Here is a 23,182-nt window from a genome sequence, read left to right on the forward strand (position 1 = left end):
TTGTGGGTACTCGCGCATTGAATTGTGGGTACGACCCCACGTAAGGTCACGTCGGCGACCATTTTAGATTGGTTTTATGCCGATTTTTCTTCATTTTCATCGCGTTTCACACCGATTTGATTCTGGACGCTGGCAATTGCTGTTTTCTGGTATTTATAAACGTTTATCAGTATTATTTATTTTGACAATATCAAATTCAAGTAAGGTGCTGCCTGCAATAATTTTTGTATCTTTCCTCAATAAGATAAAACAGATATACATTGATATTTACATATATTATTTTTTTTCTGGGTTTGTGTCATTATGCCTGACACTAACAGTGCCATTTCTTCTGGTGAAAAGCCTGTACATGGCCTGAACCTAAATGCTCCAAGAGAATTTTTAGTTGTTCCTGGTGATCCTCCTGTTGCTTGGTTAGATTGGAAAGAATATTTCTTGAACTATGTTGCAAATCTTGAAGATGTTAGTGGACCTTTCACTCCTGAAAGAAAAAAAAGGATTTTATTATTAGGTCTTGGCCCTGAAGGATTAAGAATCTACAATCAGTTGGACAAGACTGATAGATCTGCTGGTGACATTGATGTTTTCGATTCAGCACTTTTGGATATCGATGATTATTTCTCTCCTTGTGTTTGCATTGCTGTCACCAGACATTCCTTCTTTCAACGCAAGCAAAATAAATCCGAATCAGTTGAGGATTACGTTTCCGCACTTAGAAAATTAGCTGTTAAGTGCAAATTTGCTCAACTTCATGATGATCTTATTCGAGATCAAGTTGTCATGTACACTAAAACTAAAACCATTCAGAATAAACTATGGGTTGAAGGTAATGGAACTTTGAAAGAAATTATCGCCATGGTTAAAAAAGCTGAACTCTCAGAACGTTGCGCAAAGGCTTCTCTTTCCAGTGAGAAAAAGGAAACTGAAATCGTAAACAAAATTTCTGAAGGGAAATCTTTTATTAGAAGTAACAAAGATTTCAGGTCTACTAATGCTAAAAAAGAAAATTTTGACTATAAGAAAACCTCTGAACCTGTGTGTTATAGATGTGGTAGTCATTCTCACCTTGCTCATTATCCTAAGTGTCCTGCTAAGAACACTAAATGTCTGAACTGTGGGGTTATGGGGCATTTTGCTAAGGTCTGTAAAAGAAAAGTCTTTAAAAATTCAAAAGGTAAGATTGCTTGCATTCAAGAGGTAGCACAGGATTGTACCTCATCTTCTGATGAAGAAGTTCTACTTGTACAAAATGCAGTTAAAAAAAAGGTAGTATTGAACATTTCTGATATTGATTCTAGTAAACCCTTATGCCAAGTCTCATTAGGTGGAGTCATGACGCAACTTGCTGCAGATTCTGGGTCACCCTATACTATTGTGAACAAGAATGTTTGGGATCAGAAATTTGTTAACCAAATTGGAAGTTGGTTGGAACCTTCTGATATCTCACCTGTTAGTTATACCGACAACACAATAGAGATTTTAGGGTTCAGACTACTAATTTTCAAGTTTAAAGGTATGCATGCCACTTGCAAGTTGTATGTGTCGAAGGATGGTCCTTCAGTGTTGGGTTGGAGGGATCAAAAAAGTCTACACATAATTTTGGATCCCAATAGCAAGGAACAAGTGTTGGTTTCCTGCATAAGTGAAGACACCAAGAAATGGGTGATTGATGAGTTTCCTTCTGTATTTACTGGCACTATTGGCAAGCTGAAGGGTTTTACACATCAAATCAGACTTAAAAACAATGCTATTTCTAAAATTCACAAAGCCAGGAATATTCCTCTCATCATTAGGGATGAGGTTAAATCCGAACTTGATAAATTGTTAAATGCTAATATTATTGAGACTGTTGAAGCAGCTGAATGGGTTTCGCCATTGGTCGTCGCACGCAAGGCCAATGGCAAGGCCCGTTTATGTGTGGATTTGAGATATTTGAACAGTCAAATTTTGGTTGATCAATATCCACTTCCACGCATTGATGAAATGTTGTCCTTAACCAAAGATGCAAAAGTTTTTTCCACTTTGGACCTATCAGCAGCTTATCATCAGGTTGTTCTTGATCCAGAAAGTAGACATCTTACATCATTTGCTACTCCATTTGGATGTTTTCGATTTAAAAGAATGCCGTTTGGCTTAGCCTCTGCTGCGGCAGTATTTCAGAGGCTAATGACCAACCTTTTTGGAAACATCAAAGGGGTAATCTTTTTCCAGGATGATATTTTAATTATGGGAAAGGATAAAGATCACCATGACAATCTCCTGAGAAAAGTTCTTAAGGTTTTAGCTGATAATGGTTTGGTTGGGGAGCTCAGCAAGTGCAAGTTTTCCAAGAGCTCTGTTACGTATTTAGGTCATGAAATTTGTGATGAAGGGATAAGACCTAAAACAAAATTAGTTGAAGCAATAGTGAATTCACCTGAACCTAAGTCCAAAGATGAACTCAGATCATTTCTTGGTTTAGCTGAATTTTACTCTAAATTTGTTAATCAGTTTTCACAGAAAACATTTCACATGCGTGTTCTCATGAAGAACAAATCACCTTTTGTTTGGGATGAGAAATGTAGTGCTGCATTTAAAGAAATCAAATATGCCATAGTGAATGCGCCTATGCTACAAGGTTTTGACCCGTGCGCCAAAACTTATTTGACCACTGACGCTAGTGGAGTTGGTTTGGGGAGTGTTCTCTCACAGATTTCTCAACAAGGTGATGAAGTTGTCATAGCCTTCGCTTCACGATCATTGTCACCTTGTGAGGAAAAGTACTCTGTGATCGAGCGTGAGACGCTTGCTGTGGTATGGGCAATGGAGCATTTTCGTAAATTTATTTGGGGTAAACAGTTTATTTTACGTTCAGACCATAAACCTCTGACCAAGCTCCTCACTACGGAAGGTTTGTCCAGAGCTTCAGCCAGGATTGCTCGTTTATCCATGAGACTCCAAGATTTCATTTACACTATTCAGTATGTACCTGGTGCAAAGAATGTGGTCGCTGACTTCTTAAGTAGATTACCCTTACCAATGAAGGAAATTGATTTGAACTCTTGGAATGATTGTTGTGTTGCTGGAATTTTTTCTGATCCTCATGGCTTATCAAAGGATGAGTGGAATTCAGCTTCTGGCAAGGATAATGTTCTTGAAACAGTTAAAATAAGAGTCAACCAAGGTTGGGTTGTCTTAACTAAAACTGACAGTCAATTGAAGCCATTCTGGGAGGTCAAAGATGAACTCAGTCTTGACGGTGATTTCTTATGTCGTGGTGACAAACTCATACCACCGTTAGGAGTACGCCAAAAAATTATCTCTTTGGGCCATGAGGGACATCCTGGAATATCCAGAACAAAAAGAATTATAAAAGCCTTGTACTGGTGGCCAGGCATTGACTTGGAGATCGAAAGGTCTGTTCGAGACTGTGTGCAATGTGAGTGTTCTGACAAAAGTCAAAAAACGCTTAATCCCCCAATGTCCTCACTTAGGTGTCCCAAATTACCCTGGGAGGAATTAGCATTAGATATTATGGGACCTATTGTGTGGCAAGATGATTCTATCAAGTTCATCTTAGTCTTAGTAGATCTATTCTCCAGATGGATCGAATTGAAAGTAGTTAACAGAGTCAACACTGAAACTGTTATATCATTTTTGGATGAGTGTTTTATCAGAGAAGGTCTTCCTGCTTCTATTCTAACTGACAACGGCGTTCAGTTCAAATCTGATACCATGAGGGTATTTATGGAATCATCTGGTATCAAGCAAAGATTTTCTGCTGTTTATCATCCCCAAGGCAATTCTGTTGTAGAAAGGGTCAACAGGGTTATTAAAGGAACCTTGCAATTAGCCAACAAGAACAAAAAAAATTGGTATGGCGAACTTGACAAAATGTTATGGTCTTATAGAATCACTATTCATGAAACGTGTGGTGAAAGTCCATTTGGTTTAATGAGAGGCAGATTTCCGTATTCCAAATTAAATCCTGTGTGGATGGGGAGAAGCAAAGAGTATGCTTGGAATTCTGACAAGGTCACAGAGAATATTTGCAAATCTCAGGATAAAAGCAAATTGTATTATGATAGAAAACATGGTACTAAAGATACTCACGTTGAAGTTGGCCAATTGGTTAGAGTTAAATCTTCCAAGAAAATTGGGAAGTTACAACCTAGATTTTCTGATCCCAAGACAATCACTAAAGTAATGCGTAATACCGTCTTGTTAGATGATGGTTCCATTCATCACATGAGTAAGATTGCTTTTGCCAGAGGGTCTGATCCTTGTAAAAACAAGAAGGGGGATGTGTGTGGTGACTTTTGGTGGTTGACTCCAGTTGTGTCCTTGGATTCCAGCACAGATTCTTCTGACGGAGACAATATTGTTAGTCAGTCTTCAACTCCCTCTGACGGTGACAATATTGTTAGTCAGTCTTCAACTCCATTTCCTGGATCTGAGTCTTTGGTCGAAGAACCTCAGAACGTTGGTAAAGAGCCTTGTTCTGTGCCATCTTCTTCTCTAATTCAATGTGATCACAATCCTCCTGTCGCTGAGAGTTTGCAACCTCTTGTTCTTACCAGAAGTGGTAGAAGTGTTGTTACTCCAAGATTTTTAAATGATTTTGTCTGTAAATAATTCTTTAAGTTGATTTTGTTTTTTATTATTTTAGGAGGAGGATGTGTAGTAATGCTTATAATGTTATTTTTAGAAGTGCTTCTTTTGCAATGATAGAACTGTTGTAGGTCATGCATAGAATGTGTGTATGTCACTATGCTTGTGTGTGGAGTGCTGGTCAGTCTGGAGTTCGTTTACAAGCTGGCAGCACCTTTTTATCTGTACTGCATATCTTGAGGAATAAAGAAGATTTATTACCAAACTTGGTGGGTATTCATTCACTACAGACACCATGCAATAATGAGTGGCAATTCCTCCTGTTATCTCCCGGCATTCTCTGTGTGTCGATAAACCTTTCTGTCGGGATGACTACACGACAGAACCAATTGTAACATCTGCCCTTGCCTTGTTTTGATTGGGTACAGCACATCCCGAAAAAATACAACAACACGTGGTTGTGCAGAAACGAAGAGACACCTAAAAAGCTAACAAGTAGTTTGCGAGGTAATCGAAAATGGGGTGGCATGGCAACGCAGGCTATAATGTATGACTCACTAACAGAAAATACAAAGGTCAGCAACCACGCATGGCTATAAACTTGTTTGTTTCAATAGCAAAAGTGAAACTGCAAAATGGATTATAAAAAAAACGAACCGGAAAAGGCGACGACCATCCTTGTGAACAGCAGCTGTTGTCAAGAGGCTCGAGAAATCGCTGTTTCTCGGAGAAGGAGAGGCCCTATTCCGCCGAGGATGCCTCCGACAAACTCAAAACCACTCGCCTTTCCGTCCGGAAATTCTGACGAATTTTGGGAGCAGCGTTACCTGGAGTTAAACTACTTCTGCGAAGTAGACGAGAAAGTCGTGAGTGCGGCCTGTGAGGAATGCCATCAGCACCGCCGGGTTCCGATAGAAGAGGCCGCCAAGCGATACCTGGTGAGTTGTTTTGTTCCGAATCGCAGGAAAAATCTTTCCTAATAAACCTCCGACGTTTCTACACCTGTTATTATCCTTTGCCACGTTCTAAGTTTTACTTAAGTTTCGAACTGGTCTTGTCTTGATCTGTGTTTTTTTTATGTGGTTGTTTTTATATTCATTACTCATTCTGAGTTTCTTTTAGAGTTTGGAATTCTTCCAGTTCTTTTCTGTGCGCTTCCTGTTTTGATTAACCCAGTGCACTGCAGCAGCGGGTCTTTTTTTTTTTTTTGTGCAGATTTTATTCGGAAGAGATTTACATATATCCCACAACTTCGGTACCCATGCTAGCAGCCTAAGACCGGGTTCAATCTCCTAACTTTAGTCGGGCTTCTCAATGTTTCTCACCATGGTTCCAAATTGCTAGGAGCCTTGGGTGTCTGCCAGATACTTTTGGTTTTCTATCAGTGGGACAGTCAGTAGGCTTCTGCTTGGTGTCTCAGTAAAGCCAAAAACTGGTTATGAACTTCATGCCTTTGGAACATGGCTGACTTGTCCTGCTCCTGTGCAGTTTATGATGCCGCCCCCGGCCTGGGCGCCGACCCTGCTCCCTCCGGATGTCCTGAACGCCCGCGCCCTGCGCAAACCGCGGTGCCCGTCAGCCTGGCGTCCAACCCGCCACCCAAAAACAGTGGCTCCCCGGGCCGCTCGGAAGCGGAGCCCGGGCTCCCCGCGCCCCCTGGGGCCAGAGCAGCACCTGAGGCTTTTCTCCACACCAGGGATTCATGGTTCTCCCGGACCTGCAGGATCACCATGCAGCCCCCGCCGAGAAAGGTGAGCCCTGCCGCGCTCCCCGGCCGCCCCACGGCTGCAGCAGCCCCCGCAATTCTGGGCCAGCAGAGAGGGCCCGTGCGGAGAGGCTATCTGGGCACACACACCCCTCCCCAAAACAAAGCAGCCGGGCCGTGAAAACACCAGCTGCAGGCAGCAGCCCTGCAGCCACATTCGAATGAAAGAAACTACGCCATGGACTTCTTAACTTTTTCTTTTGTATTGGCCGCCATTTTGCTGCTGCTCTCGGCCGCTTTTCTCTGGACCCTGACCCGCCATCTTGTCCCTTACACTTTCCCTCGTTTCCCCCTTGATGATCCTCTGAATTGCCTTTTCTCCATACCCGTGTATCCCTCCCACCCTCCCTTGGTGCTGTGACTGCGTGTCCCCTCCGACCCCACTTAATGGAACTCTGCTCTCCTGGTTTTTTCGGGTCTTGACCTGAGAAAATCTATGTGTATATATATATGTATATAGAGATAACTCTAATCACTAGTATATGCAGTAGACCTTTGTACTCTCTACCATTCCTGTGTGACTCAGTGTATATCCATTTGTATCTCTTCCTTGAGTGACTTTACTACTTGTAGATTTGCAATTTTTCTTTCTGTTTGTATCTCTTCCTTGTGTGACTTCATCTTGTATATTTGCTATTTTTTCTGTTTGTATCTTTTATGTAACGCATGTAATCCTAAGTCCTTATGTTTTGCAACTGGTTCTTATGTAAAGCGCTCTGACACCTTCGGGTAAAGTTCGCGCTATAGAAAATCGCATAAAATAAAATAAATAATTAAAATAGGAACACTACCTCAAAATGGCCGCTATGTGGGTCCCATATAACAACTTGGCCCACACCAATCGATATTTCTATATTAGAGTACGTTTACTGGCTGCTAAGATTGTATGCATGCCTTGCCTGTGATGTCACATCAGCAGTTTATGCAATCGACAAAGCTGCTCTCAGGGCACAAATCCTAAAAAAAAGAAGTGGGGGGGACGCTGACGTCATGACAGGTAGAGACGTCATGAAAGGTGGCTTGCACCATCAGATTCATTGCCTCCCCTCGCTCACCCCTTACATGCGATTGCATCAGAGAAGCCAGGGCATGAGCAGCGTTCTGAATGGGCTTCGATCTCGCCCCAGAGAGGCCAAAGAGTGAATGTGCGGCTCCATTTGCTCCAGTTATCGAGCTCCCAGTCTAATAAGTGGGGGGACGCCGTCCACCCGCGTGGTACCCCGACTCGAGCCCTGGCTGCTCTGCAGCAGTACTTTTGTGGTTGGCATAATTTAGTTGACCATTTGACCTTAGTCTGTTTGGATAATAAAAATAATTCCATTGTAAAGTACAAACTTATCATCCCTAAGGGGAACATCCCTTACAACGCGGATGTTACACCGCAGTTCCCTTACGGCGCAACTTTTACAACGCAAGTTGTAACAACGAATTGCGCTGGGGGGCGCTCCAGGATAGTAAATAGTTTAATTTACTATCCAACTCCTTCCCTACTATCCATGGGGACTGGAGTTGGAATAGTAAATTAAACTATTCACTATCCAGCCCCCAACAACGCAAGTCGTGGTAACGACTTGCGTTGTAAAACATGCGTTGTAAAGTACTGCGATGTAAAACATTGCGTTGTAACGATGTACATCCCATCCCTAAGGGTGCCTAGGTGCTGGGGGACGTAGGGGAGATTAGGTGGGCTATTGCCCAGAGTCACATGATGCCGAGTTGATCTGGCAATCGACCCGTGAGCCTAGCACTCCGGAGTCAGACACTCTGGCCCCTGCGCTACACCGCTGTATTTGTTTAGGATTTATCCCAATTTCCGAACAGGCTTGCAGCACATGCCTACCTTTAATAATGCTTTTTCTATACAATCCCTAAACGAAGAAGGAAACAGCACTCACATGATCCAGGTTTGAACCACAGCTCCTTCTTTATCCAGTGATGGCATCCTGTATGTCGCGTGACTCGAAAGGCCAACCTGAAAGGCCAATTCCTTACGGCATACCCAATCTGAGACTGAGCTAAAATCATAGCATTTCACAACCTTCTAAAACTAGCTAAAACTATTACGTTATATATCAAACAAGGTTTCTACAGTAAATACAAGAAAAAACCTACAAAGAAACAAATGGAATCCAATCAACAATTTTAAAAGCGCAATAAGTTGCATGAAGCCCAAAGCTTAAATACATGACAGCTCTCAAGACAGTTCACTGAGAGAATATCGATGTACAAACTATTGTTGTTAAAAATATGGATGACAACATATAGAAAGCATATCGACTCCCTATACATAAACCAGTAAGTTCATAAATATCAGAAAAAAATATAGATGTAAAAAATATAGTTGTACAAAATATCGATTTTTAGATATATATAAAATAAAATAATGAATATTAAATATGTTAAATAAAAAAATCAATATAAGAAAATAAAGTAGATTTAATATACATTTTAACAAACATAAATAAACGTAATTAAAAAAGTTAAACACACATACATAATAATTAATATATATATATATATATATATATTTACTGTAACACAATTAATAAACTATTAATTTAAATTTATTTTATCTTTTTAAAATTATTTATATATATATATATATATATATATATATATATATATATATATATATATACCAAAACGTCAAGGAAACGCACAAAAAGAAGTTTCCACAAGCCCACTGATCGTATGCAGGAACGTTTTATTCACACAGCAGAAAAGGACAATACGTTTCAACCACGTTCGTGATCTTTGTCACATGACTTCCTCCTCCAAAATACCTCTACTTAAAGGTATGTACATGTCACATGTTGGTGTAGACATAGAAACAAGTGTACATTTCTGTAATGTTACACAGTGTGATAAAAAAACAATATAAATCAACAATATTGCCAGTACCTGTGTGGGGATGCCTGAAGTTATATTAATGAATTTATATGATAATAATTGGATGCACAATGGATATGTATCATGTGAAGTTTGGGTCCATGATGTTTCTTGCTGGAACTAGGTCTACTATGACCAACTGTGTTGTGGGGGTTGTAGTGTGGGTCTAGTGCCCTTTGTGATAAATGCTTTCCTCTGATGGAAGCCCAGGTATTGGGCAACTCAGACAGCTAGTGTACTGACTGAGTTTGTGATCTCTAACAGAGATACAGGTATAGTACCTTATACTTGTATTGTAAATGGGTGTTGTAATGTGGGTCTAGTGCCCATTATACTAGTTGCTCTCTTCTGATGGAGGGTTTGCAAGCTCTAACTGGGATGCAGGTATAGCACCTTACACTTGTGTTCGAAGTAGGAGCATGAAACAGCCCAGTTAGACTACCCAGATATAGTGCCTATTGTAAATTAAGTAACTATGTGAAGTTTGGAGTCCAAAAGCTGGGAGGAATACAGCGTGTTGGCTATAGTGACTAGGAGTAGTGAGGGACCAAAGAATCTCCATCAACTCCAGTGCGCATACTTTTAGCCGGGGTGTATTGTTCTGTGTGAAGTCTCTGCCACTTAAATCTGTAAAAGTACAAAGAGAGTCCTCATTAGCACAAGCTTACTACCCCTAAAGTCAACATATCAAGTTTCCAGCATTTACTTGTGAAACACATTGTTATATAGACAGATGGTTATCCACTTAAAAGCATCCACTCATATGGCAATCGTTGATGTGAACAATTTTACAAAGTTACAAAAATGGTAGAGGAAAAGAGGTGGGGTGTGACTCATCTGCCCAAAAAAACATGATATACGTATTCTTATGATTCACAAATGAGAATACATCTCTTCATCTTAGTTAAGGCCATCAGGGAATTTCGTGCCAGCCAGGAGGATGAAACGAGATTCCAATTTACACAGGGCTGCTTGGCGATTGCCTCCTCTAGGATTCTGGTTCACTGTTTCAAGCCCAAAGAATCTCGCTCTCACCCAGACTCCCTCATGCTTGTGGTGAAATGCCTAGCTGTACTGTAGCTGTGATCCCTATTCGTGATGGCCCTCCAGTGTTCAAAGATTCTCTTTTTAACCGGGAAAGTTGTTGAACCTATGTACCAGAGGTCACAGGGGCAGACAATAGCATATACCACTAAATCAGTATTACAGGTAATCAGTTTAGAAATCTTCCAGTGAGTCTTGGTTCTCTCTAAGGTGATCTCGGACACATTGCTGCTATTCTGGCAGGCTTTACAATTACCGCATCTGTGGAAGCCCTTGGTGTGTTTAAACCAATTTGTTTCCTTTGTCTGCAGGTGACTATGTACGAGCAGGTCTTTTAAAGATGCACTTCTCCTGTAGGTTACAGAGGGCATAGTTCCTACCTTATTTCTCAGGATTGGATCCTGCCTTAATATGTCCCATCTCTTCCTTAAGATTTTACGTTACTGGTCTGCCTGGCTGCAGTATCTCGTAATGAACCTTATGGGTTCTTTGGTCGCTTCATTGGGAATTCTCTTGGATGTAATCTGTTCAATGATCTCATCCCTGGATTACTTTTCTACTCTCAATTCAGCCTCCAACAGTGCCTTGTTGGAATAGCCTCTTTCTCTGAACCTTTCTTTCATCCTGTGTTTAGTTTGTTCGTAAGCCAACATTGTGCTACAGTCACGTTTCACCCTTAAAAACTCGCTAGACGGTATTCCTCATCTAAAACTAGGTGGATGCGAGCTGGATGCGTGCAAGATCGAGTTACCAGCGGTTTTCTTCATAAAAAGCCTGGTGCTAATCTTACCAACCTCTACAGTAAGCTTAAGGTCAAGAAAATCAATGGATACTTTGCTGTAGTGCCTAGTGAATTTCAGATTGATCGAGTTTGCATTCAGCGAGTCAGTAAACTGGTTAAGTTTATTTTCTGTCCCTTTCCAGACAAAGAATATATCCTCAATATACCTCAACCATTTTCTTACATTAAAAATCCAACGCTCTGTATCCTCAATCCAGAGCACCTGCTTCTCCCACCAACCCACCATCAGGTTGACTTAACTCGGGGAGAAGCAGGTGCCCATAGAAGTCCCTTGTAGTTGTTTAAAATGATAATTTTCAAAGATTAATACATTTTCCCTTGAACATATCTCAATCATCTCCAGAAGCATTAGCGTATTTTCAAGATATTCAACATTATGCTTTTTAAGAAAGAATCTACACGCCTTCAAACCATCAGTTTGTTTAATGCTCGTGTATAATGCCTCTACCTCAAGACATACTAGCCAATGATCGTCCCCCATGGTCACATCCTGAATTTTTTGTAGGAAGTCAATGGTGTCTCTCAGATATGATTTCAGATTTTTACAAAGGGAAAGAGAGAAGAAAAAAAATAAATATATATATATATACATACACATATATGTATATATTCCAACATTTCCCAGAAAGGATTTGATGCGCACTCGGAAAGAGGGTAGAAAACACCAAGTTTATTTTTTAGTATCGCCATGCAGGAGAATTGGGACACAGCAGATAGTTTTTTCCTGGACGGCTTCACTAGTTTCGTTAAGGCCGCATCCCCAAGCAGTTCAGGTAGAGCCAGGGGTGGGCTTATAACTCTTTTTTCCCTGAAACTTAAAGGCTTGTTGAAATTGGTCAACAATCCCTGTCCGAACTTACTAATAGTTGAAAGGGTGGTTCCCCCTTCCATGAGCACCTTTTATATTAATTGTTACAATTCAATGAATAAGGCCACTAGTAACAATAGCATTGCCAGCCTGGACGCTTTTTTAGTTTCTGTCAGTCAAAACACATGTCGTACTTATGAAATTATCCTTTTAGGAGATTTTAATATTCACCCATGCAACGGCCCTTGCGGCTTAACGATCAGGGAAGACCCTGCATGGCCAGTAGGGCCACATTTTGAGCACTCTACCATGGGGGCAGAGTTAGAAGACTTAGTGGCTTATCATAACCTGTACGAACCTAACTCACCCGAAGGCACCATTAGACCTCATACCTACAAAGGTACTATCCCTGGGTCCACCATCGACTACATATTCATGACCCCAGGGATCCTGAACAGGGTAACATCATATAACACACTGGTGTCGGTACATAGTGACCATAACCCGGTAGTAGCGGAGGTAGCTTGGGGACAGCATATGGGCCCTATACCCCACCCACAAGAGGCAGATATCTTAGTACGCCCAACCGACCAGGGAAGAAGGCTGAAGTGGGCTAACGTAGTGCCAAACACTTTTTACACTGAGCTTCTACCAAAAATCAAAGGTTATCTAGAGGTCTGCCAAAATACCGCATCTCCAGCCATTGAAATCAAGGGGGCCTTTGAAGCAATTTGTAACCAAATTGTGACAGATCTTACGGTCAGCACGAGACGGGGAACCAGCAAACCCCATCGCTGGTTCGATGCAAACTGCTCCAAGGCCCATAGTCTGTTGATGCTTGCCTTAAAGCAACCTATAAGGGACAAGAGAAATATAGCACACCTTAGGAAACAGTACAAGTTGGCCATTAAATCAAGGAAAGAAAAGATAAAGTCAACTGCCTGGGATAACCTTTTGAACGTAGACATTCTCAGGGACAGCAAAGAATTCTGGAACGTAATAAACCAGCCCTTTTTCGCGGACACACCCAATTCAGTTTTGGATTGCGTGATTCCGGGTGAAAAATGGATTAGTCACTTTAGCGCGGTATATGGCGGTGAGAGCATGGACAGTACCCCCAATCCATCACCCGCCCCAGAGTCTTATGCCCTGATCTTCAATATAGGTGAAGCGGAAAAGGCTATCCACGAAACCTCAAAGGACAAAGCACCAGGCCCTGACGGAGTGCCGGGCGATCTGTATAAATCTTCCCCTGGTACCTGGGCAGGCGATCTGACCAACGTATTTAACGCGGCCACCAGTAGCTTTTACCCATCTTCCTGGGCAACATCTATAATCGTCCCAATATTTAAGAAAGGCAACAGGGACGACCCAGCCTGTTACAGGCCCATATCCCTCCTGGACTCTGCCGTTAAAATCTTAGGCAGAGTCCTGTTAACCAAGCTGAGGGAAAGTATAGAGAAACATGGTGGGCTAGCCGAAATACAATATGGCTTCAGGGAAAAGAGGGGCACAGTGGAACAGTGCTCCAATCTCCATCTCCTGATCGCCAAGTATACGGTGGCCAAGGAGGGGTCCTTATTTCTAGCATTTATGGACCTCTCCTCGGCTTTTGATTTGGTGAACAGAACAAAGCTCTGGGCTATGTTATTGAAGATCGGGATAGATGAGGCCCTGGTTAGATTCATGGCCTCATTACATCAGGAGCTGTCCGCTAAGGTCAGGGTCACCAGGGAGGGAAGATGCAGCGCCAAATTCAACTCTAGGCGTGGGGTAAGGCAGGGATGTATACTAGCCCCCCTCCTGTTTACCATATACATCAATGGACTGGAGAAGTGCCCAGAGAAGACTGGGGGTGATGTTCCGCGTGTAGGAGTATCTAAGATTCCAGCACTCCTATACGCGGACGACGCAGTCCTAATTGCCCATACTGGCAATGCCCTGCAGTGCCTGCTTGATGCATTTGGTACCTTCACGGACGATTTGGACATGAAGGTTAATGTGGGCAAATCGCACACAATGATAGTAGGAGTACTCAGGCGCAAAAGCACGATTAAAACCTTTAGATGCAAGGGCCTGGAGGTTTCCAGAACAGCAGTTTTTCCCTACTTAGGGGTGCTCTTTGACGAGAGGGGGACATGGGGTCCACAGGTTAGAGCAAAAAGCCTATCGGTGTCCAGGTCATCGGCCGTCCTCATGGCCTTTTCCAAAAGACTGGGTGCTAGGCCAATGGAGGCCCTACTGAAGGTTTACACCTCGAAATGCTTGTCAATAGCCATGTATGGAGCGCCAATCTGGGGCTATGCACAGCTTGATCCGATCCAAAGAGCAGAGAACAGGTTTTTACGTTCATTACTATCAGTCCCCCCATCTACCCCAACCTATTCAATTCATTCGGAGGTGGGCTTGGATTATATAACTGACAGGATAAACCTGGCCCCATTGATTTATTGGCTGAAAACGTGGCTTAACAAAGAGGTAATCTTGAATCATTCTATTATGGAGGACGTTATGTCACTGGAACATCATAACAAAATCCCCTGGATGGACTATTTGAGGAGGTCATTCGATCGGTTAGGAAGATTGGAACTTTTTGAATCACCTAAAAGCATAACACACAAGGACGTAGTCTCGATTAAAAAGCAATTTTTGTCCCTGGCAAGATCTAACCGAGAGGAAATAGAACTGCTGAAGCCCTCTGTCAGGATTTATTATTTAACAAAATGTTCCCCCGCTATGGAAACTTATCTCACAATACTCACAAGACCATTCCATAGGTACCTCCTGACTAAATTTAGATTAAATCTGATCCCTTATCTATTGGGAAATTATCCATCTTGGGCTAAGCCAGAGTCAGCTCCTCTGTGCACTTGTGACAATCATTCAATACAGGATACCACGCACTTTGCCCTGTTTTGCACACTGTTTTCAGCGCCTCGAAAGAAATACTTGCTCCCAATTTTAAGGGAAGCAGGCTTCAAACAAGTCAAACCGACACTCCTATACTTACAATCGATGAGCACTATTCGTATAATTTTTTGTATGGGAAGTTTCTTGGCCGCAGCAGCGCGCATTAAAGGCAAACTTGTATCTATCTACAGCATATAATGACTTTCTTTTGTCGTAGACTAAATCGCTTATTTGCACTGCACTTGCCGTTGCGGATACTTTTAGACTTTTAAATATGTAAACTGCTTTTTATAAGGTTGTATTGTAAAGCCTTGGTCATGCATTTTAATCTTTTTTAATATGATTGCACTTGATGTATTTGTAAACGTATTCATGAATTTTTGTATGAAATGTCTTTTTATGATTTTCATCAAAATCGAATAAAAGTACTTTGACTGACTGAGTAGTCGACTACTAAAAAATAAACTTGGTGTTTTCTACCCTCTTTCCGAGTGCGCATCAAATCCTTTCTGGGAAATTTTGGAATCTGTGCAAACTTTACCGGCGCTGGGGTCCTGCCGGCATATGCGCCACCTGACTACGGGAGCCATTCAAGAAGGATCCTCTTGGGTTATGGATATATATATATATATATATATATATATATATATATATATATATATATATATATATATATATATATATATATATATATATACCAATAACATAAAATCTAATTAAAAAAACATTCTACTATAAATTAAAACATTAAACCATTAAAAAATCTTTAAACTTAAATTTCCCACTCCAGTCAGTGCAGCAGTGGGGAAAGTGTTGGATAGCGGAGGGGTAAAATTACTATTTCCACTCCAGTGAGTGCAACAGTAGGGAAAGTGTTCGTTTGCGGAGGGGTAACAATTAACCCGTTGACCGCGGCGGGAATTCCGCCGTGGTGCGGGTGATTTATGACTGAGCGTGGTTCGGATGCCCCCCGGCCGGCCCCGCACACGCCCACTGTGACGTCGGACGGCCGGGGGTCGTCCAACGCACGCAAAGGGTTAAATATTCTCACTAAAGTCAGTCCAAAATTAAAAACAAACAAAATATTAACAACTAAAATGTTTAGAAAACAAAATATTATAAAAATATATAAATGTGTTAAAAATTAAAATACAAATGTATTTAAAATAAATACATATTATAATGTTAAATACATATGACAAATACATACAAATATTATATTAAATAAAATAAAAAAGCATTTCCAAACAAATAAATATTCTTAATTAAAAATTATTTCGAAAAAAAACATTAATTATTACATAATTGTAATTTTTTTAGTTTCTACCCTATAACAGCACACAATTCACAAACCACATCTAACTTTTTTTAAATGTACTTCCATAATTAACATAATTAATTACCAATTAAATAAATATTATTTAAAAAATAAATTAAAACTCATAAAAATTGATTAACTTCCCACATACCCCTATAATCCCCACAACGCACAACAAAAATAGACTTAATAAAAGTTAATTACAAAATTAAAACTTATTTTCAATTAAAAAACTAATAGTATTTAGCAACTAATTATAATGTAAGTAAACTTAATTTATTCTGCTCCCTTTACCCCTATGAAAGTGAAACCAACACACAAAAAATATAAACAAATACCCTATTTTAATATCAATTAATTGATTAATAATAATAAACTAATTAATAATTAATTAAACATAAATTTCGTCCCACCCTTTACCCCCATAAACCCCACAACCCGCACCTAACATTAATTACACAATTTCTATAAATTTCAATAAATTAATTAATATAAATTAACAACTAATTGTTAATTAATCAAAAATTACTTCCCACCATTTACCCCTATAAACCCCACATCCTGCACCTAAAAATAATTACACAATGACCGTAATTAATCACCAATCAATTAATTAGCATTAACAACCAATTACGAATTAATTACAAATAAATTACTTCTCACAGTTAACACTAAAAAGTCTCAATTAAATAAATATTATTAAATACAAAATATTCATTAATTTATTATAATTAAATTACTTCCCACCCTATAAACCGGCAACCCGCCACGGAACTAAAAATGCAAAATGTTATTACAATAAAATTGATAACTCTTAAACATATAACACATATATTAATAAAAAAATTAACAATACTTATACAAAATAACATACATTTGAAATATAAACTAAAGTACATAAATCTAATTAAAAAAATCGATATTTTCAACTATATTTTTGCCAACAATATTAATGACTTTGAATACTTTTGAAAATGATATTTCTTACCTTAAATTAGATATTCTTGACCATGATATTCTTGCTGTTGATATTTCTGTGTCACGATATTTCCAACTCGATATTTGTGTAGGTCGACATTTACAACTCAATAGTCTGTCTGCATACCCTCAAGACCAACTATATAGCAAGGGTATATGCATTGAATTTTATTCTCAATATCAAATAGTGTGACGAAGAGAGAAAGGAAATGTACAAAAAGAGGTGAATTAGAGAGAGAGAGTTAACGGCGGCAGAAGATAGATGGATAAACTTGAGCAAAAAAACAGAGATAGTAAAATGAGAAGAGATGTAGACAAATAGGTGAAATAAAGTATAGTGGGAGTTAGAGAGAAAGGTAGAGAGAGGGGTGAAGATTAGAAAGATAAATGTGCTGCAGAGCGAAAAGATGAAGTTGAGAGACACGCAAATTAGAGAAAGAGAGGAGAAGTTTATGCAGGAACGTAGAGTTGAGATTAAAAAAGAGGAAGAACTGAGGTAGAGAAATCTATAAACAGAGAGAGAGTGGCAAAGGAATTGATAGAGAAAAGGGGGTTGAATTAGAGAAATAGAGGTATCCAGAACAGAGTATATTTACGTTTGACGGATTGAAATCAATTATTTCCTCACCAGTTAGCAGATAAAACCATTCCCCATCACTTCAACATATAAAATACATTTGTTAAAAACATTAAAAGATAATGATAAAAGCAGCCCTGGTTTACTAACATCCATGAAATGGCATACTTAAAAAGCTAAAAGAGAAAATAGACTTTCTGCCTTAGCACTCACGACTTCTTGGCTAGAACTATTAGAGTTTTAGTAGTTCTTTTTGTCTAATGACCCAGGCTTTAAATAGAAATTTGGAAACGGAGACCAATACCACTAGGGTGAATTCACTCTTATAGTAGTACCAAATTTGTAGCTCTTAGTACCATCTATTATGTAAGCCCATAGTGCAATGAATGCAGCGATAGGGAGGATACCGTATCTAAACTGCAGGAACAGGTTGGGGGCGTGTATTGTTCTAATAAATCCCAAGTAATCATCAACCTTGGGTACTGCTTTATGCTTTAAAAAATGCCTTGTCAGTGATTGTCTAACACTGGCCTGTTCAATCCGAAAACATGCCTTCTTCCAGTATCTCTGTTTAACCATTGGAGCAGCATTTGTCAGGATAGTTGATGGGTCGTCCACAAACCCTGGTAATCCTATCTCAGTCCATGAACTTCTCAGATTCTTTAGCCAATTGATCTTGTGCATTGTTTTTTTCCAGCGCATGACATCGCCAAGACCAGACTTATAGCTTTGCAGTTCTCTAGTGGTCAGTGGAAACACCCATACAACAGTGGTGTTAAAGCTGAAAGCGCAGCGATAGGTTAGATTACAAGGTCGAGTGCTAGGGGCAACAAGGGGAGGGTCCCCTTCCCCACCCCGGTAATACCGCCAAGTACGTTATTCTCCTTTACACCAGGATACTCGGATTGCAGTATCCCCATAGTTCTGCCCCATGCAGGGCTGCTCTCCATACCTGTGTTTTATAAATGTCAACTGCTGGATTAAATGGTAACCACTGTATTTTTTTTTGCTATGACATTTAGAGAGGTGAAGGAAAGAGAACATGTAGACAGAGAGAAAGGAAACCTAGAGTGAACTAATAGTGATGTAAATTTAGAAGCTTGGTAATCAGCGAGAAAGCAGTGGGATACAGAGAGGCAGGGTAGGTAGAAATGAGATAGAGAGATAAGTCAGACTGGTAAGGTAGAGAAAAGGCTGTTTGAGAAGCAAGATGGTAGAGTTTTGGAGAGATAGAGAGTGGTAGAGAGGTGAGGCAAAGATAGAGATGAAGTTGTGTAGATGTAGGAGAGAAATAGGGAGTTCAGAATGAAAAAGTGTAGTGAGGTACAGAGAGTGGGATGAGACAGAGACCTGAGTTAGAGAGATGGGATAGAGAAGGATAAATCTAGATATTGACTGACATAGCGAGTGGTACTAAGCTGGGCAAGGGCGTAACAGAAAGGAAGAGAGACATGAATTCAATATTGAGACAGAGGGAAAGTAGACAAAGCTGTGGCAGAGAGAATAGAAATAGAGAGAGAGAGAATGACAATACATGGAGAGTGAGCGACAGGTTAAGCGAGATGACTGAGGTAGAAGAGGTGAAGTAAGGAAAGAGAAATGCCACAAAGCTTATTTTGCACTTTAAAGGCCACCAAATTCCTGGGTTAGGCTGGGCAGGCCAGGCATGTACAATAATGGAAGGTTTATTTTATAGCACAACTCAGAGAGCCATAGTTATTGAAAATGACCTGATGCTGCTCGCTACCCCTGCATTCAGTGCATAACCTTTGCACCATGGTGTAGAGGTATGTGGTGTTTAGCATAGGATTTGAACTTGAATCATACCCTAACAGCACTCAGTCCTAAACCTAGTTAAATTCTTAAACATTCCACACTTTGTTAAAGTGCGGTACAGAGCAGCACACATGAAATGTGTTGAATATTTTCAGAAATGAAAATGCTTCTTCAAATCAGCACCTGCTTCAAGGAGACATTATGTTTTGGCACTTTGCCGGTCCTGCTATTTTAGTAGATAGGGCTTTGTATCAAAAACTATACGTCTTTGCTCCATTCTGGCCAGGTTACACCAAGGTAATGCTCCCTAAGGGCAAAGTGACTCAAAGTGCCATTTGTGCTGGGAAAGGGGCAGCTTTCCAGCACTGGAATGTAAGAATGCTTGCAAGAATTTGCACTGCTTCGCATCACTATGCATGCCTTTGCCTGGCGCAAACCCTTAGTAAATGTGACCCCAAGTTTGTGTTAAAACATGCTTGGCTCGTGGGGCACCTTGGAAAGTGTGGGTCCTGGGCAAGTGTCCACTTTGCCCATACCTTAAAACGTCTATGGTCACTTTAGAAGATTTCCTTACTACTTTCCACTCGCTAACAAAGCCTCTGAAGAGCATGTGTTTCTTGAACGATACCCCCTCACAGGCCAGTGCCTGACCTAAAAAGGGTTTCTCTGATATGAAAGAACCAATATTGGGAGCAAGTCTTCTGAACTTATCATGCATTATTACCATAAATCTTTCGATAATTCTGTTGTTTTGCCTACAAAAAATTGATTTCCAATTTCATAAAATACACATTTGTGCTGTTATATGTTCCATATTTCCATATTTTGCATGAATGTTTCAAATTCCCCAAAATAAAAGCCAGTCTTTTTCCCGGGTACCCTATTAGCATGCTCACTCTGCCTCTTGTTGCCTCTTTCTCTCTCTATTTGTCTGCCTCTTTCTCTATTACTCACTTCAGTGCTACCACTGTCTCCTTCTCCTTTAGTCCCCCTCTTTTGCTCAGATTCCCTTTCTGTCTTTTTTTATTTTTATTAATTGCTTTATTAAGTATATTAAAAATACAACAGCAGATGAAGGCACCCACCAAAACATTAGCCCCGGGCAAAACCACTTGTAGCGTTCATCATTGATACTATTGAACTAACACAGCCATAATGCCAACATCCCGTCAGAGGGCAGGCGGCGTTATACTTCGTATACTTTGGTGTACAGTTCAGCAAAGACCATTGAGGAGAACCTACAGCAGACCCAAAGTGAGGGAGCATCATTACACATCACCCAACCATACCATTGCAAAATGCACATGACGAGTAAGATCCATCCTCCCAGTCCTCCCGCCCCACGCGCCAATCCCAGCCAACGCTTCAGCCAATGCCAGCCGGCTCAGTAACGCTAGAAGCGTCTAACACAACCCCATCCCCAGACTCGTCCAGGCGTTCACTCCTCCCGCCTGCCAAATAAGCTGTATATAGGCCCCAGAAATTTTTTGGTCTACTCCTAGGCGGCAGCAGCTCACTGTAGAGCTCAGATTGCGTGGAGCAATAGAGCATATCCCTGGACCACTGCTGTAATGTGGGGGTAGGGGCCCTCAACCAACACATTGCTACTCTTTTCTTGGCAATAAGTATTCCCATGTCCACCAGTCTGCGGATAGCCTTTGGAAGGGGCTTAGTGTAGCCTAGGAGAGTCATCAGTGGTTCCGCTGTGAGTTCCATTTCCACAATCCTACCCAGCTCAGCAGACACTGCCTCCCAAAAGGAGTATACACCTGGGCACATCCAAGCTAAGTGCATAAAGTCCACAACCTCCACATGACATCTTTCACATTCAGCAGTGTCTCGCACCCCATATCTATGTAGTCTTTCTGGGGTATAATATACTCTATTAAGGTATTTAAATTGCACCAGCTGGTGCCTGCCATGTAGTGATATCCTTCTAATATTCATGCAACAATAGGACCACTTAGCATCGTCCAGTTGGGTGTTCAAATCTCTTTGCCAAGCTAGTCTGGCAGCCGTATATTTATGCACCCTATGAGCCATTGCCCTCTTGTAGAGAGCCGCAATCATCTTACGAGGGGAAGGGGACTTGACCACATATAACAATTCGCAAACCTCAGGTGGCTCAGCCATATTCTCACCCAGAAGCGCTTTCAGTGCCCCTCTCACTCTGTGAAATTGGAATTTGTTTAGCGTTGTGTAACTTTCTGGCAACCCCTCAAGTTGTTCCACAGTTCGAGCCGTACCCTCACAAAAGAGGTTGCCCGCCACCTTAATATTAAGAGCGTGTAAAGCCCTAATCACGCCTCTCTCGGTGCAAGGGCCCAGCCATCTCAACCACTCTATGGGCATAGCCGGAGAATACAGCAGCGCACCTACCTGCTGTGTCAATAACCAGTGCCAAGCATGTCTGGTTGGATTCAAGGAGTCCACGACGCCCGTCCTACGATCGGGCTGTTCCAAAACAACAGCTGGCAGAGGCATAGATTCTGCGAATAGTCGTTCCATGCGAAGATAAGGTACATTCGCGTCACCATGGATCCAAGTGTGAAGGTGCGCAGCCTGCGCCACTCGGTAGTACAATTCCAAGTCTGGCGCACCAAGTCCACCCATATGACACGGAAGCGTTAGGACCCCCCATTGCACTCTGGCCTGCCTGGCAGCCCAGGCCAATTTTAACATGAGCTGCCTTAATCTGATAAAGAAAGTGCGTCCCTTTCTGTCTTTTACTGTCTCCTTAGTTCTTTTCCCTCTCACTATTTCTCACACTCCTTTCCTTGTGCTGTCTTCCTGTCACTCACTTTTCTTAATTGTGGGTTTGTTTTACTGTAGTAATCCCACAAGGCATGGCTTTCATGTTTCCAAGTACAGCCAATGCTTACATATTCCATAGTCACAACACTCAAACAGGAGATAAGAAGGTAAGACTTGCACTGTGACCCTACCTACCTATGCCCTTTCAAACTCTATTGCAGAGTCTAACTGCCTCTCTATCGCTCTTTGTCCCTCTATCTATTTCTCTTTATCAGGACACAAGTACCACTCGCGGTTGTGACGGACCCCCGCATGCACCCCCACCCCAGAAGCATTACGCCCACAGCGCCTGAGACACGCGCTACGAAAGAGACACACCCCCACTGCCTGCACTCACCACCCTTCTCTTTTCCATTTTTCTCCCCCCCCCCCTTTTTATTTTTTATTTTTAGACCTGCATTCACCCGTCTTCATCTTAACCATATTGTCTTTGGGTTGTTTATTCCTCATATGCAATTGGTCTTTAGTTTTTGGTGTTGAAGAGGCTTAACCGTAGGACACGTTTGTTTGATTGTTCGCATTATAAGCTTTTGAATATCTCACCCTTATACCGGAATGTATTCGGAACATAACGCATACAGGCAGAGCATCCAGAATGTCGTGTCTTTTCATCAAGGTCTAGTAACAACGGTGGGACTGGCAAGCCCACGAGACATAGCCACGCTGCAAAACACAGACCAGGGGCTACATGCCACCCTCACAACTCGTAGACGCAGCAAATTACTCACGACTGACTATCACAACACCAACTGTTTCTACAACCGCAACCCATAATGCAGCGAACTTGTCACCACTATCGCGCAGCTCCCCCCCCCCCCCCCCCCCGCACCGTATCCACTGTGAAGTGCAGTGGGAATGCATTCTTAACAGCACAGCAGTACTCGAATAGGTCGAGCTTAATTAAGATTACT

The 23,182-nt window shown here is 41.2% G+C and overlaps 1 protein-coding gene across 1 annotated transcript in view; it reads left to right on the plus strand.

Moving 5' to 3' along the window:
* Positions 1–5,241: 5,241 nt before the first annotated feature.
* LOC144798833 (uncharacterized) overlaps positions 5,242–23,182 on the plus strand; it is a 59,724-nt gene continuing 41,783 nt past the window's right edge. The window contains exon 1 of the mRNA XM_078669883.1: positions 5,242–5,528. Coding sequence (XP_078526009.1) covers positions 5,346–5,528 — 183 coding nt within the window. The 5' untranslated portion in view covers positions 5,242–5,345. The remainder of the gene's footprint in view (positions 5,529–23,182) is intronic.

Source organism: Lissotriton helveticus, chromosome 12 (assembly GCF_964261635.1).
Source record: "Lissotriton helveticus chromosome 12, aLisHel1.1, whole genome shotgun sequence".
NCBI lineage: Eukaryota > Metazoa > Chordata > Amphibia > Caudata > Salamandridae > Lissotriton > Lissotriton helveticus.